Here is a 17,066-nt window from a genome sequence, read left to right on the forward strand (position 1 = left end):
AAGTGTGTGTTAGCACTTCGTTTGAAGATACACGCTCGTGTCTTTCAGCCCCACTGTTCCTGCCTAGCCTCCATGGCTGTTGCTGTGTGACAAGCAGGTGGAGGTGCAAAGTAATCTATGCACCGTACCCTTCCACATAGCAAGAGCTCAAGCGTCGTACCAGTGGTCACTCCTGTGCACCGCAACAGCAGAAGAATTCGAGGGCGATTCCCTGAGTTTGGACTGCTCGCAAACAACATGGCAGCTACGACCAGCCCTACCGACACCAAACCAATTGGTACGAACGGCACAACGCTACTTCAATGCCTTATTCAACCTTACTTCAACCTTATTCACACTACGAACGCCAAATCTCTTTCACGGCACTGCACTTGAGGATGTCAAAGATTGGCTTGTTGCATATGAGTTTGTTGCCGTGCACAATCAGTGGGATGACGCAGACAAACTGCGGCACGTCAATTTCAGTCTTTTGGACAGCGCATGTGTATGGCATGAGAACCAGGCAGGCATTCTTACTTCATGCGAAAGCTTGAAAGGCCGACTTCTTGGGACATATGTCAGCCTTCACCGTCGGAACAGAGCTGAGTGCAACCTGCAGTCCCGCATACAAACGCCAAAGGAAGGGGTTGCGATGTATGTTGAAGACATGACGCGTCTTTTCTATCGAGCTGACTCCGGCCTGCTAGAAGAAAAGAAGGTACGGCACTGCAAGCGCGCGGTGAAAGAGCATATTTTCGGTAGGCTTGTGTGCAGTTCATTCGAGACTATGTCAGAATTTCTCACAGAAGCCGTCACCATCGAAAGCACTATTAGGCACCAGGCCCCGTCATACGAACGGCACGTCAACGCTTCAACTATGGACTACTTGGAAGGTCTCAGTGGCCAAATGAATTTCTTCCGAGAGCTCTTACGTTCAGTCATCCGTGAAGAACTCCAAAAGCTGTCAATGCCCTCACAGCCCCCTATCTCCTTGTTCTCCAGTGTTGTTCGAGATGAAGCTCAGCTTGCCTTAGGAGAACCGTCTTTCATGCGGAATTATCAACCACCCAGTGACTTACCCCTAATGTCCAATGCTCAAGCTTTGCGGCAACCTTTTACACCGGCAATTCCGCATCCCACCGTGGCCCCAGCCATGCTGCAGACGGTCCAAGCGGTGCCATATTACAGCGCACCTCGCCTGATCTCCCGGGAATCGGACATCTAGCGTGCGCCGTTGTCACAGGTCCCGTTAATTCGGGAGGCGATCGCCGGGCTAATTCCGAGGGCCGAAGTATCGGCCCCCCGAACTGCACCACGAAAGTGTGGACAATTTAGAAGTGGTCCTATTTGGCGCGCCAGCGGACGCCGGCTGTGGCCCAAAGAACAAGTCAGAGCCGAGAGTTGATAAACAAAACAAAATTATATTCTCAGTTATAGCGGATACACAAGTATGCACACTCGACAATAGTTGAATACAATGGGTCACCAATCAAACAATGTACTACACAGTACAATCAGCCGCACTCGAAACAACGGACACAGACAACAATACGTACTACAATGCAGTCGCATGTATCGAACAACCAAGACACTTAAAGACTAAGGAGTTAGAAAACTTATTCAGTCCAAAGTTCTTGGAACAAAAGTCTGGATGATACTTTTCCGAGAATAACTCACTCAAAGTCCAGCGTTGTTATCGTTCCGCTTCCCCCGAAGTTTCTCTTCCAGGAAACCTCGCGTCTTCACTTGGCCGCTCTCCAGGCTCCAAACTTCTTCGCCGGAAACACGTCGGCTTCACACACGCAGCTGTTGCCACGCGTCTTCGCTCGATAGCAGTAGACACACACTCTTGCCTGTAGCTCCAGTCTTCACCCATCAGGTGGAAATCCTCTTCTTCTCCTCCTTTGTCACGGAAGACAAAAGGCTTCGCCCACAAGGCCGAACACCCTACGCACTCTGGCGCATACTTTCTTCGTCTCCTGCTTTGTCACTAAGGACAAAACCTTCACCGACAGACGTGGCGGAATACCCCACGCACACTGGCGCTAACTTCCTTCTTCTCCTGCTTTGTCACTAAGGACAAAACCTTCGCCGAAAGACGCTGCGGAATACCCCACGCACACTGGCGCTAACTTCCTTCTTCTCCTGATCTCCCATCTCTGCTGCTCAGTTAAATACCTTCCGCGCGAGATTCCAGGAAACTCTCATCATTTCGTCGGCGCGATGCGCTGCGAAGGCTGGGAGAAAGGGCGAGACGGTACGAGTTCCGTCCGCGACGGATGACGCAACCCTTCATCGCCACGCCCCTTTTCATCGAGAACGTTCTAGGGCTTGCTCGGCCGCCGATGCGAGGAGGTTCGTCGGCGAACCTACGCTTCCGAGGGGAGAGGGACGCGTGCCCGTAGAGTCTTTGGATGCTTGTTTTCTTTTTTTTATCGTTGACCTCTCGGTACTTCGTCGCGAGAATTTGGCGGCGCGCCTTTTTTTTGAGCCCTTGTTTTGTGACAGCCGTATCGACGTCATATCTGCTTCCATTGTGGCGAAGCTGGGCATCTGTACCGACAGTGTTCTTATTGACAACTTTGACAACGCGGATTTTTTACGAACTCACCACCACCCAGGTTCGGTCAGCTGCCCCCTGAAAGTGAAGAGTATGTGGCTCAGCAGTGCGGAACTTCATCATTGCAAAGTCACGCTCTCCGTCACATCGCTGATTTTCTCCTAGTCCCCGTACCTATTCGAGTGCGGCGCAGAGTCGGTCACTCAGACCATGCCGAGAAAACTAACCACAGTAACCTTCGAGGGCGTGGCCGCTTATACTAGACAAACTCAAGGCCTCCTACCGATGCTTCCGCAAATTGACGATTCCCCGACGACGACGACACCAGCTGGTTTCGCTAAGATTTCATTAGACATGTCACTGCTGCTCGACGGTCGCAAAGCCAGTGCTTTAGTTGACGCTGGTGCGAATTTGTCTATAATAACTGAAAACAGGCTGCTTTTCTGAAGAAAGTGATGACGCTTTGGAACCTCAGGCCAATTCGTACTGATGGCGGGCGCATCGTCATGCCATTCGGCGTTTGCACAGCACGAGTGCAGCATCGCGGTTCTACCTTTGTTGTCAGCTTGAGCGTTCTTCGTCGGTGTTCTCTTGACCTGATCATTGGCATGGACTTCCTGAGGGAGCACGGCGCTATCATCGACATTTGACAACGGCTTGTCACGTTCTCGACAAAAAGCGCCACACCAGAGCATGATCCCAGACACAACCGAGTCTGTCTGTGTGCAGTTGACGATGCTGCGACGATACCACCGCGCTCAAGTGTTATGTTTCAAGTGGCCTGTAACAAATCATCACATGGTGAAATGGTGGCGGAGACCAATCGATCCCTACTGTTTTTTCCAAGGTGTCTGTGTAGCACGAAGCCTATTACACCTCCAGGCTGGCCACTCCGAGGTTCTTGTTACAAACTTCAGCTTTGAGCGCTTACACTTTTTTCCTGGTACTGTCATTGTCTATGCCTACCGAGTAACAAATGTGACTGAGCGTTTTGCTTCCAAGGCAACCGATATTGCCAAAGCACCTCTCCAGGACGTCGACATAAATCCAACGCTTTCTGGCGAAAGCAAACGAAGGCTGATATATAATTCCACGCTTGTTTTGCTCGTTTATCGAGAATCTGTCAGTCATCGATTACCAAACACCGTAATATCACCTACATCGACGCGCGTCGTATACGGAACAGCCTTACCCCGTTTTATCAACCGAACGACGCGCGATTCAAAGGAAGTGAAGGAAATGCTTCAAGACGGTGTATTACAGCCATCAAGCAGCCCAGGGTCATCGCCAGTGATCCTTTTAAAGAAGCAGGATAGTACACTCACTTCGCTTTTTGTGTCGATTATAGGAAACTGAATAACATCTCAAAAAAGACGTGTACCCGTTGCCTCGAGTGGACAATTCTGTTGACGAGCTGAGCCAAGCAAAGTACTTTTCCTCAATCGACTTCAACAGAGGTTATTGACAAATGGAAGTCGATGAACGTGACTGCGAGAACACGGCTTTTGTGACTCCTCACGGTCTGCATGAATTCAGTGTGCTCCCATTCGGCCTCTGTTCCGCTCCAGCCACATTCCAACGAATGATGGATACCGTTCTCGCTGACCTCAAGTGAAAAAGTTGCGTCATCTATCTAGCTGATGTCGTTGCGTTTTCAAAAACGTTTGACGAGCACCTTGGTCGCCTTCTGAGTGTTCCTGAAACTATACGATCCGCTGACCTTGCGCTCGAACGTGAGAAGTGTCATTTGGGCTACAAAGAACTGACGTTTCTGGGTCACGTTGTGAGCGCTTCAGGTATTCCGTCCGTTTTCGAGAAGACTGCTGCTGTGGCCACTTTAAGGCTCCGACAGAAAAGAAAAGTCTTCGACAATTTCTGGGGCTCTGCGCATACTATCGCCGCTTTATTGAAAATTTCTGAAGATTGTGGAGTCGCTCATCAGGCTTACGCGTGTCGACACCCTGTTCCTTTGGACTGAGAAACAAGCGACTCCCTTTGTAGAACTGCAGCATCGATCGTCTTTCCCCCTGTACTTGGCCATTTTGGTTAAGACGCCGACTCAGAGGTGCGCACTGATGCAAGCAACATTGTTTTCGAAGCTATCTTGGTGCAAGCACAAGATGGGACCAAACGTGTGATTACCTACGCGAGCCGCACCTTATCACGTGCCGAGACCAGCTATTCAACGTCAAATAAGGAATGTCTCACGGTAATATCGCGATTACAAAGTTCAGGCTTTATCTCTATGCGCGCCTACCTACTCAGTAAGCAACAAGCGGACCCCGAGTTAAGACCCATCATCGTTCGTTTAGAAGGCAGCACCACATGTATCTTGCACTTCCCCGTACGTTGCCGTCATTTCACCTGTGACACGGCATATTATACAAGAGAAATGCTGGTGTCGGCAGCAGATCCTATCTTCTAGTCGTTCCTCAAGACCTTCGTGATAACATCATATTAGCCTGCCACAATGAGCCGACCTCCGGCCATCTGGGATAGTCACAGACGCTTGACCGGGTCCGACAGCTATATTTCTGTCCTAAACTCGCAGCTTGTGTCAAACGCTACGTGAAAGAAAGCCGCGAATGTCAGCATTGCATGTCACCGCCTCTGAAGCCTGCAGGCCTCCTACAACCGATCCACCCACCGTATACGCCGTTTAACCAAGTTGAGATAGACTTTTTTGGACCGTTTCTTTTGTCTCACTCCGGAAACAAGTGTATTATCATCGCAACTGATTACTTGACGCGGTACGCTGAGACGAAGCCACTACCACGCGGTAAAGCATCTGAAGTCACCCAGTTTTCGTGCACCACATTGTGCTTCGTCATAGCGCCCCATCATGTATCATCATTGACCGAGAGACAGCGTTTGCGGCCCAACTGCTGGACGACTTTTTCAAGCTCAATTACATGAACCACCGTAAGACAACCGCATACCACCCCCAGAGTAACGGTCTGACAGAAAGGCTAACCAAAACGCTGGTGGACATGATTTCCATGTACGTGGATGTGCAGCATAAAACGCGTGACGAGATCTTCCCGTACGTAACGTTTGTGCACAACACCGCAACCCAGGAAACAACATGCTTCGCACCCTTCCGCCTCGTTTACGTTCGAGACGTGCAAACCATGCTAGCTGCCATGATTCCTTCTGACATCGACCAACACGAGCTGCTAACTACTGACGTCATGGATTACATTCATCGTGCAGAAAAAGCACGTAATCTAGCTCATGTGCCAATAAGATCGCAGCAATGTGAAGGCGCCCGAAGGTGCAATATTTACCATCGACGAGTCACCTATCCACCTGGCGACCAAGTGTGGGTTTACCTCCTGTTAGACGGCGAGGTTTCAGCGAGAAACACCTGAGCAAGTACTTCGGACCCTACAAAGTATTTCGGTGGTTGAACGAGGCCAACTATGAAGCTATTCCAGACGGAGTCTCGGCAACTACCCAGCGCCACTCATCACAAACAGAGATTGTGCATGTCGTCCGCCTAAAACCTTACTCTACATGGTGAAAATCGCCTGATTGTGCCCTGGCAGCAAACATTTTCTTTTTTTATGTTGTCCATTGGGTCTTCAACGAACTGTGAACTGTGTTAATGTTTTTTTTTTTCTTATGACCAACCACAGAAATTTTTTCACCCTCCATATGCCCTCTGCACCATAAGTATAGTTTCTTCCATTTGTTTTCCTTATGACCCCTGCTGTCCTAATGTGTATCAGCATCGAGTCAATAATCTAATGGGAGGGGTAATAACGTCACCTAGAGTTCTGAGCCGGCAAGTACTAGCCAGCCGAAAAGGGCAAAGAGAATGAAGAAGTGTGTGTTAGCGCTTCGTTTGAAGATACACGCTCGTGTCTTTTTGCGCCACTGTCCCTGTCTTGTCTCTACGGCTTTTAATGCGTGAATATATATATATATATATATATATATATATAAGGGAAAGAAGTTTACCTAAGGGCTCGTTTTTTCGTGTTTTGACACAATATTAATGAGATCTAACAGACAGTAATGCCAAGGAATGTATAGGGGAACTTATTTGAACCAATAGAATGTAAATAAGAAGAAAGAAAATGGGTGAAAATATAATCAGCCGTGAGCAGGAATCGAACCTATGACCTTCGAATAACGCGTTCGATGCTCTAACCACTGAGCTATCACAGCGGCCTTCCCTCCATCCACTTTTTTTGGGGGATTATATGTGAATTTAGAAGTAGAAGTGCCAGTCAGCGCCATCAATAAGCCAAGCGACGGGTGTGAAACACTCTTTTATTCGCATGTTTGGCGTCACGTAGCACGTGAACTTATTACGAGTGGGCAGCTGATCGATAGTCCCTCGTATACAACCTAATTACAACAAGTCTGCTAGTACGAGACCTTCATTAATCAATATGGGAAAGAAGTATACCTAAGGGCTCGTTTTTCCGTGTTTTGACACAATAATGATGAGATCTAACAGACAGTAATGCAAAGGAATGTATAGGGGAAGTTATTAGAAGCAATAGAATGTAAATAAAAAGAAAGAAAAGTGGGTGAAAAAATAACCAGCCGTGAGCATATATATATATATAAATATATATATATATATATATATATATATATATATATATATATATATATATATATATATATATATATATATATATATAGATCCCAATATTTTCAAGTTCTCCTGTTCTTCTTGGGTAAGGTCTTATTATTTCAAGGAACTTAACAGCCCTCTAAAGAGCACTTCTGCGAGTGACTTATAATATATAATGTACATGTTACACATTTCGGACAATGAAACGCAGGAAGCAGATACCATTGTAACAGTTCCGAAAAGCACGATACAATTAGGAGAGCCATAGTAGTGAAGGCATGTAGAAAATATGATCCCCAAGGACCATGTAGCGTCTGCGTAAAGCCATGTGCATGGTACACTTGGCCATGACAAAAATAGATTTCAAGGGAAAGCAGAAAAGAAAGTGAACTATGTATACAGCAAAATCGACTTGCTGCGCAGCCTAAAGGAAAACAAGAAGGGAGACAGGAAAGAGCGCGGGCTACCAACTGTCTCCCTTCTCGCTTTCCTTCAAGTTTGTGCAGCAAATACTTTTTTAGATACGGAAGCATCTTATACTCGCGCCTTGTAGTGCGCCGTCCGCGCCGTCCGCACCGCTTCTCGAACATTCGACAGCTGACGCGCGCGCATGCGCCGTCGCGCCGTCGCCCACCATCTGTGCCGCGCGCGCTTCTCCTTCGAGAACATTCGAAAGCTGACAGCGCATGCGCCGTCGCGCCGTCGCCATCTGTGCCGCGCGCGCGCTTCTCCTTCGAGAACATTCAACAGCTGACAGTGCATGCGCCGTCGCGCTGTATATATACTCAAGGTCGGCGCTCGCTCGCTCAGTTGCCGCTCGTCGGTTGGTTTGTACGGCGCGTCGACGTCCAAGGTCGCGGTGAAATGAATTTCAACGAATCCACAAACACAATGATCGACGTCCCTTCGACCAGCGCCGTCCTTTCGCATACGTGTGTACGTGTTCACTCATTTAACACCCCCTCCTACAGCCACGTTAACCAATTTAGCCATCGACCCAAGTAAGTCGCAATTTAACACCCCATTTCACAACCACGTTAACCAATTTAGCCATCGACCCAAGTAAGTCGCACTTTAACACCCCGTTAACCAATTATATGCTCCGCATCCTCCTCAGTGTTCCCCCGAGGGAAGCTGCGGGCAATTTTTTTTCAAGTATGAACCAACTAATATGCAAAGAAGTATTGCTTTAACAAGTACACAGGTATCCAGCTGTCTCTGGTCTCTAGCTTGCAGCCGCCACCGCCGGTATTAGTGCCCAGACCTTGCGGGCCAGCAGTTGAGTAGCATAAGCACTAGATCACCATAGCGGTTCGATAGCGAGATGGGTTCTTACACTATCATAACGCGAAGCAAACCCTGCGCACTGCTCTGTGCGCTCAACCTGACAATAATCAACCCAAGCCCTACAGTCATTTCATTAATTCCTGGTTTCGCGTTCTAATGTGTGCGCATATTTCAAGTTGTTATTTAAATTTTGGACCATCAAGAGATTTTTTTTACTGTGAACGCGTCATTCGATGCCATCAGCCCCCCACCCTTTACTCAGTGCACCGGTGAAAGCTTTTCAAACATGATATGATTACCTACCACCTCTGGGAGCACATGTATTAGCAAGCCTTCGATGCGTCACATGTTTTGGCACTGCATCCGTGACCACCTAACCACTGAGCATCCGCCGGTTTCATGCGTGACTAATAAGATGTGAAGCCAGCGTAGGCGATGTCATCAGGACGGCGCTAATTTAGGCGATCTGTTCAGTCAAGTTATTTACGTCATTATGTTATGAACATTCGGACTGCGTGTATCGGCACTGAAGCTGGCGGTTACTTTTCTCGTTAGATTAGGCATCCGAGATTTTCGCCTTCTGAGCAGTCTCGCACATTGGCGAAAAAGAAATAGTGGTGACGACTTCCTGTGCTAGTATTGTACACTGCAGCGTGTAATCGTGCCTTCTGTCTCTGCGAACAAATTTGTTGTGACCATCCTCTGTACAGGCCCAACTTCCTGCGAGAGTCCAAGTACCCTGCATTCTTCGGACGTATAGTCACCTTTTGGAATGATAATATCACCCACTTTGGGTTGCTGAACATCTACAGAGAGTACACGGATGTTGCCGTGATGACTCAAGTCTTCAACGTACTAAAGGTGACTTTTTTTCGCAGTATATTTTATTTGTGCACTAGGCAATTGGAAACAAAGTGAATTTTCATAATGCAATAAAGCCCACAAGAGATCGGAGCAGCCTGCGTATTTCGATAACCAATGCAATGCAGAACAGTCAGGGAGGAACTGCATATACCACATGGGTTCTTATTCTGACCAAAGCAAGACATCCTACTTATGAGAACGTCACTAAGATTACACGTGAAAAATGGCGTACATCCCATGCTTTTTACGGATGTCATGCTAGACCTTCAGTTTGTGTTCATCAGACTGTTATTCCACGCTATTTCAATTCTAGATATCTGCTGTTAAGAAATGACTGCAAATTCTCCTACAATTTTCGCGGCAACTAAAGTCGTACATCCCATAAATGTAGTTGTTATTATCCTACTACTTGTCGCTCATATTATTGAAACACTTTTGACAATCCCCATGCATTTGGGTATGTATAAAACTAACAATATAACCAAGAGAACAACAAATTACTCGCTGAACTTATGCTCTAGGCGACATTAATATCGGGATTTTAATATTATCCACCCCAATTGCTGTTTTGCAGAGATTTTACATAACACAAAAAATATTGATATGTTGTGATACCACATTTACAGTATGACCACGAGCACACCGTGAACGCAGCATGTAAATGGTGTTCCACATGACACGGATGTCATGATTTTCATGCTGCTACTTGCACAGGTTCGGTATTGGACTTATTTCGCTCGATAAACAGTTTGATGTTTAACAAGTGCATGAAATCACCATGAAAGTACTATGATTGAACGTGGTGTGTAAGTTATTGCGAACATGACATGCATGCCACTATTTTCGTTCTGCGAACTTCACATATGTTCACCATGCAGCTGTGCCAAGCCATACCGATTTTGCTATATATCGCACTAGCAAAACGACTTGTAATGTATGTAATTTCGTACATGACATCAATTTCTCGATTAATATGCTACGGCATGTCATATCAGGTGAATGGGTTAGCGCTCATTGTAGAAGTTTCGTATTGCATCGGCTATAAAACTACCACTAACAGATAAACAACGTGGCGTGTGAAATATGCCACGCAAGAAATGCGTGTTATGTTTTTCAAGCTAATACTTGTCGTTTATTTTCATCTTAGATTCACGTCGCTCCATGCGCCTTTCGCTGCATGTCAAGAAAGCGGAACTGCTCATAGCACATTCGCGGGACACGTTCTGCACATGACATGCCTGCCATAATTCTTGGCGTAACGACATGCTTTTAGATGCGGAAGCATCTTATACTCGCGCCTTGTAGTGCGCCGTCCGCGCCATCCGCACCGCTTCTCGAACATTCGACAGCTGACGCGCGCGCATGCGCCGTCGCGCCGTCGCCCACCATCTGTGCCGCGCACGCTTCTCCTTCGAGAACATTCGACAGCTGACAGCGCATGCGCCGTCGCGCCGTCGCCATCTGTGCCGCGCGCACGCTTCTCCTTCGAGAACATTCGACAGCTGACAGCGCATGCGCCGTCGCGCTGTATATATACTCAAGGTCGGCGCTCGCTCGCTCAGTTGCCGCTCGTCGGTTGGTTTGTACGGCGCGTCGACGTCCAAGGTCGCGGTGAAATGAATTCCAACGAATCCACAAACACAATGATCGACGTCCCTTCGACCAGCGCCGCCCTTTCGCATACGTGTGTACGTGTTCACTCATTTAACACCCCCTCCTACAACCACGTTAACCAATTTAGCCATCGACCCAAGTAAGTCGCAATTTAACACCCCATTTCACAACCACGTTAACCAATGTAGCCATCGACCCAAGTAAGTCGCACTTTAACACCCCGTTAACCAATTATATGCTCCGCATCCTCCTCAGTGTTCCCCCGAGGGAAGCTGCGGGCAATTTTTTTTATGTTCATCATGCAAGACACGAATTTCTGAGTTCTGGTGTTCCTATTTCTCATTTGTCTTCGTCATAACCGTGTCACATAGCAATTTTGATATTGGGCAAGGGCCCATAACGGTCACCCGCAAATCATGAGCGGGACACGAAAAAGATGCCGCACGTTAAATACTTATAGTGACATTCATGTTGGCACCTGTCATTTGTTCATCATTGTTATATCACGCCAGACGAGGTTTTCTGTGTGTCAAGCTACCATAATGTCCACGATCAGATCAGGAGCATAGCGTGTGAATTGTGCTGTGCTTAATCTGCATATACCATTTGCATGCTCCAACGTTTCATGTATGATCGTTTGGAAGCACGCTGTGATATAACATTCGGAAAATATGTCAGGCTATCTTAACAGCTGATAGCACATAGTGAGCGTGGCGTAAAAATTATGTCATACTTTGCATGCGTACATTGATCTTTATGTGCTACCTGTCGTTCATTAAATTCCTGTCGTACGTAACCTGTTACGGTATATATTGAGCTATTGCAAAACTGCCGGGAGCACGTCACGAGCCATGCATGTAAGTCACACTCTAAATCCGATGCATATGATGATTTTCATAACACCGCTTGTTCTTAAGACTCGTCATTCGGTCAAGTCGCGTAATTATAGCGTTAAGGTATTAAACTAGTGAAACGGCCGCCATTTTACCATGAGCACGGCATGCGACTCAAGCCATACATGATGTGTGTGTTATAATTTTCATGTATACTGAGCAAGACACTGAATGAAGCCATACAAAAGAATGAAGCGGTACAAGCGCTGAACCAGTCGCTGTCCTCGCACCTCCTCGTGTGTTGTCATTTTTTGCGCTGCCCACTACAAATAAGTTTCAACTCGGCCACCTTTCGATACTCTTTTAATGCTTTTCGTGTTACCACCTATCTAAATTGCCCCAGGTTAAATTAGCGAAATTATCGCAAGCGCGCTGTAAGTGGGGATTGTAGGTCATGCTGTATATGCCATGCATGTCACTATTTTTATGTCAGCCACTCAACCACGTGCAAAAATGTTTCATCTTACTAATTTTGGAACATATTGGCACGTGGCCAAGATGTAGAAGAATGTCGGCCAAGAGCACGTCAAAGACGAAGCTTCTTAGCTAATCACTAGTAGTGCAGACTTTTATCAAAAATATCCTTCAGGTTCCAAAGTCTATCCACACCATTGTTTTTAGTAGGCATGCATATACGTCCTTCTGAGTGGTTTTGTTCAGGCCATGGTAGTTAACAGGAAATCCTTCTTCCTTCAGCAAGACTGCTGGAGGTACCGCACGCTTAATAAAGCTTGTAATATATCATGTGGTCGCCGTCAACAGGCTTGTCACCTTAAAGTTCACCGTTCTCGCGTCGCGACCGTGCAGAAACTCTCACGGAATGGTCGAGCGTTTGCTTCCGTAAAGATCCGGTGCATGGCAAGTGGCGTTTATAAAACGCCCAAATACAAAGTCCTTTTTTGCTGAAAATGACATCAGAGCTGCTGCAGCGTGTGAGCCGAAAGACTACCTGACGTAGTTAGGTGGTTGAGGTAACTTTGTCATCGTTGCGGCTTCGTCAGAATTTTACACGCCACAGGAATTGCGGATGACCATGATTTCTTTAATGTAAGCGGCCATGGTGGCCTGGCTGAGGTGTCAATATTCATTGCTGAAGTTCGTATTTCCCGTTTGTGAGACTTTTTTTTCCTTTACACTTGCGTTGTAATCACTTCTAACAACATCGCTTACACTTTCCTTGGCACGATTGTATGCAAGATCTCATTATGGTGATTCCAACAAAGCAAATGTACTTTTAACCGCACTCTTCTTTCTTTTCCCTTCAAATCGAGGGTCTCCTAGCAAACTTTCTGCCTTGGGGTAGTATGCGAGAAAAACTTATTCAGCTGCCATCTCGTAAAAAGCCCGCATGCTGCATGACGTCGAACAGGCGGAAAACGTGGTCTACACTCGTTGTCATGGCTCATGGTGGAGCCCACGGATGCTCCCACAATTGATGCACATAAACACTTGATAAAGTGGACGGCGGTTTAGTAACCATGGTTGTTCAGTTAGTAAAGCGTTGTACGCGCTATTGGAATGTTATAGCTTCCGTCCCCGCCAATCGCACGGTGCCTTTTCTTCCGCTTTTGCTTCTTTACGCTTACATCGCTTTATTGATTGATATCTGGGATTTAACGTACCGAAACCACGATATGATTATGAGACACGCCGCAGTAGAAGGCTCCGGAAGTTTAGACTACCTGGGGTTCATTACGTGCACCTAAATCTGAGCACACGGGCCTATAACATTTCCGCCTCCATCGGAAATGCAGCCGCCGCTGCCGGGATTCGATCCCGTGACCTGCAGGCAAGTTGCCGAATACCTTAGTCACTAGACCACCACGGCGGGACACGCTTACATTGCAGCTCTTTCTAATAACATTGTCATATGGCATGAACAATCTTGGCATGATTGTTTGATGAATCTGATTATTATCATTGTGTACAACAAAAAAAAGTGAGTCCCTACTTGTACTCTTCATTTCCTTCAGGCTATTTGAAAGGTGTTTATAGGTATATTTTGAAAAAGTCTTAGTCAGATTGGTCGGATAATTTTCAAAAAAAACTATATCAGGTAGCCAAAAGTTAAAAAAAACTGATCTTGAAGAAACCACGCCTTCAATGTTAAAAACACTTGTGCAATCTGCTCACAACCTACAGCGACAATTTCACTAAAATAGTTGTTGGTAATAAAGGTTTCTATGAAAAAAATGAAAATGATAAAAACTGCGTATATTCAACCAATCAGAAAACATTTGTGTAAAATGAACATATGCACCAAAACAATGGTGAAAAAAATGCCAGCGCACTTTTTAGAAATTGCAAAATTGAATTTTGATCATAAAGTTTCCTATGAAAAAGAATGGGAATAAGAACAGGTGAGTATAAACAACCAATAAGGAAATAATTATTAAAAAGGAGCATGTGCACTAAAACGATGATGGAAAAAGGCAGCGTACTGTTTAGAAATTGCACAAAATTAATTTTGGGGATAAATTTTTCTATGAAAGAGAGTGTAAATCATAACAAAAGCGTGTAATAAACCCCTCAGGAAAGATTTGTTGAAAATGAGCATATGTGCCGAAATTATGATAGAAAAAACGCCAGTTTACTTCTCGGAAATTGCAAAAAGGAATTTTGGTGATAAATTTTCTTATGAAAAACAATGCAAATGATAACAGGTGCGTATATTCAACCGATAAGGGAATAGTTGTAGAAAAGGAGCATATGCACTGAAACGACGACGGAAAAAAGGCAGCGTACTTTTCAGAATTTGTGGTAACAGGCCGCACCTTTAAAAGACTTGGAACACACAAACGCTCTGGCCCATGGATGGTTTTGCCCCTCAGAGTTGGTAATATTATTTTGCTCTAAAAATGAAAACTGCCTTTTGGTCGGCCTACCTAGCCGTCACTCTTAAAACAATCATGTGATAGGGCTGGGCGCTAAATGCAAGAGCAGAAAAGTTTTATACTTTAGAAATTAGGTCCACCAGCTGACTCGTATAGTATTTTATCTGGCATAAACATCACAGTGTGCTGAAACCTGGCTGCTGCCGTGGGTGAAGTGATCCGTGGACTATAAGCTACTCTATAAGCCTCACTCTTTCTGACGAGTGTCGAATGACTGTACGAAACTTGTCAGAATACACAAAAGAATTTGCCACGTCGTAAACAATGTCTGAAAGCTAGAAACGCCATCGAGTGAAATCGACTCCTACCATGCATGGGATTGGTTGGTGTATCATCTCTGGGGCTCTTCTGTTAAACGAAGACAAGTACTTTCTACTTTTTGGATATAGACAGTTCCCTTCGACGTTATTAGTGTCTCTTGGGGTGAATCGTGTCTGTGGGCTATCATTGATAGACATATTCTCGTGTATTGCTCTAAATTCGCCAACATATTCCCACGCTGTCTTGGGGGCAGAAGACGAGAGCGAAGAAGTGAATGGCAGCTGTGGCTGAGTAAACAGCCCTTCACTTCGAGTTCCTGCCTATGTTTTCCTTTCGCGACAGACTGGTGGACGTGCTGGGTACTGTACTCCAACGTCTTATGCCTGCTGGTCCTGAACCAGAAGCAACCACCGCCAGTGCACCAGGGTCTGCTGACATCTATTGAAGCAGACGCCGCCTTCAAGGACTACCACCACAGTACGGCCCCTTGGCAAGTTCCGTGAGGACAATGTTTGCCACATCCTCAACCCAAACCGAGCATGACCCACTCGCTAGCGTACCCTGTCTCATCAACACGCCTCGCACAACCAACCTATTCCATGGTGATACCAGTGAGGATGTCGAAGACTGGCTTGACCATTTTGACCGGGTCACTGCCATCAACGATTGGGACAATCGCCGTTAGTTGAAGAACGTGTATATCTCCCTCTTAGGCGCGGCAAGAGTGTGGTATGAGAACCATGAAACTTCATTCACAAGTTGGCAGGAATCCCATCGGCAGCTTCGCGACGCGTTCAGTAACCCCGAACGCAAAGAGAGAGCGGAGCAGGCACTTTTTTCGAGATTTCAAATACTGAACGAGAGCGTCGCCATGCTTGTCGAATAAATGTCGTGATTGTTTTGTCGGGATGACCCCCACATGACAGAAGACAAGAAAGTGCGCCTTCTAATGCGAAGCGTAAAGGAGCAACTTTTCGCGGGCCTTGTGCGCAACCCTCCTACGACTGTGTCCGAGTTCATACGTGAGGCCACAATTATGGAGCGCATGCTTCGGCAGCTGGTGTCGCAGTATGAGAGTCAGACGGCCATGTCCGCTGCATGCTCGCTTGTACCAGGAGGTGATAACAGGGAAGTCCTCACAGAACTCATACGGCAACTTGTAAGCGAAAAACTTCGAAAATTTCATGCAGCGTCCCCTCCCAGTAGCGCTGTTTTCACGGACGTCGTCCGTAACGAAATCAGGCAGTTCGTTCACTCCTCACCACCATCGCAAGTCGAACCTCCCACTTTTTACTACGCGGATGCCCTACGCGCCTCTACGCCGGCGACGGGACATTTTGCTCATCAACCTACTGGGATCCCCAGACGCTTTCCAACTCCAGCCCATCGCCTGCCTTCACAGGCCGATTTTCGTCCTGGCCCGCGGAAGTCCACCGTCTGGCGTGCACCCGACAATCGTCCTTTGTGCTACCATTGTGGCGACGTTGGACACATGTACCGCGACTGTTACTACCGACGAATAGGCCTACGCGGATTCCACCAAGATGCACTTTGTCCAGGCTATGGTGAGCGCCCACAAGAAATTACGGATGACTTGGAAGGTAGTCATCACGCTTCTGTCCCGCCGCGACGACAGTCACGGTCACCATCACCCCGTCCATCCACATCAACGCACCACGCCCGACCCGCCTTTGGGTTCCCTGGTGTCAGTGGCGCAAGCCCACGCCGGGGAAACTGAAAACGGCGACCTCCGGAGGTGAGGCCGGTGTCACGCGAACCGACCAATACCCTCCGCCGCTGCCTCACGACGTGCCGTTAAAGCCTGTTTGTGAAACCGCCAATAGAACGCCCGCTGCCACTACCGTTTCCGTCGAATGTTATCTGGTGACTGCGCTTGTCAACACGGGAGCTGATTACTCGGTGATGAGTGCGTCATTGGCCACCCATCTACACAAGGTGCTGACAACGTGGGACGGCCCTCAACTAATAAACGCTGGAAGACACCTCGTATCCCCTATATAAAGGTGCACCGCCAGGCTTGAGATTTTTGCGTCGGCTTTTGTAGCATCATTCCTTGTACTGCACAATTATTCTCGGCCGGTCGTTTCGGACATTTATTTTCT

The 17,066-nt window shown here is 47.0% G+C and overlaps 1 protein-coding gene across 1 annotated transcript in view; it reads left to right on the forward strand.

Annotated features, from left to right (window-relative positions):
* The first annotated feature begins 9,133 nt into the window (after nucleotides 1-9,133).
* The window catches only part of LOC142769307 (uncharacterized), a 72,984-nt gene continuing 65,051 nt past the window's right edge, over nucleotides 9,134-17,066 (forward strand). The window contains exon 1 of the mRNA XM_075872443.1: nucleotides 9,134-9,278. Coding sequence (XP_075728558.1) covers nucleotides 9,252-9,278 — 27 coding nt within the window. The 5' untranslated portion in view covers nucleotides 9,134-9,251. The remainder of the gene's footprint in view (nucleotides 9,279-17,066) is intronic.

Source organism: Rhipicephalus microplus, chromosome 8 (assembly GCF_043290135.1).
Source record: "Rhipicephalus microplus isolate Deutch F79 chromosome 8, USDA_Rmic, whole genome shotgun sequence".
In the NCBI taxonomy this organism is placed as follows: Eukaryota; Metazoa; Arthropoda; class Arachnida; order Ixodida; family Ixodidae; genus Rhipicephalus; species Rhipicephalus microplus.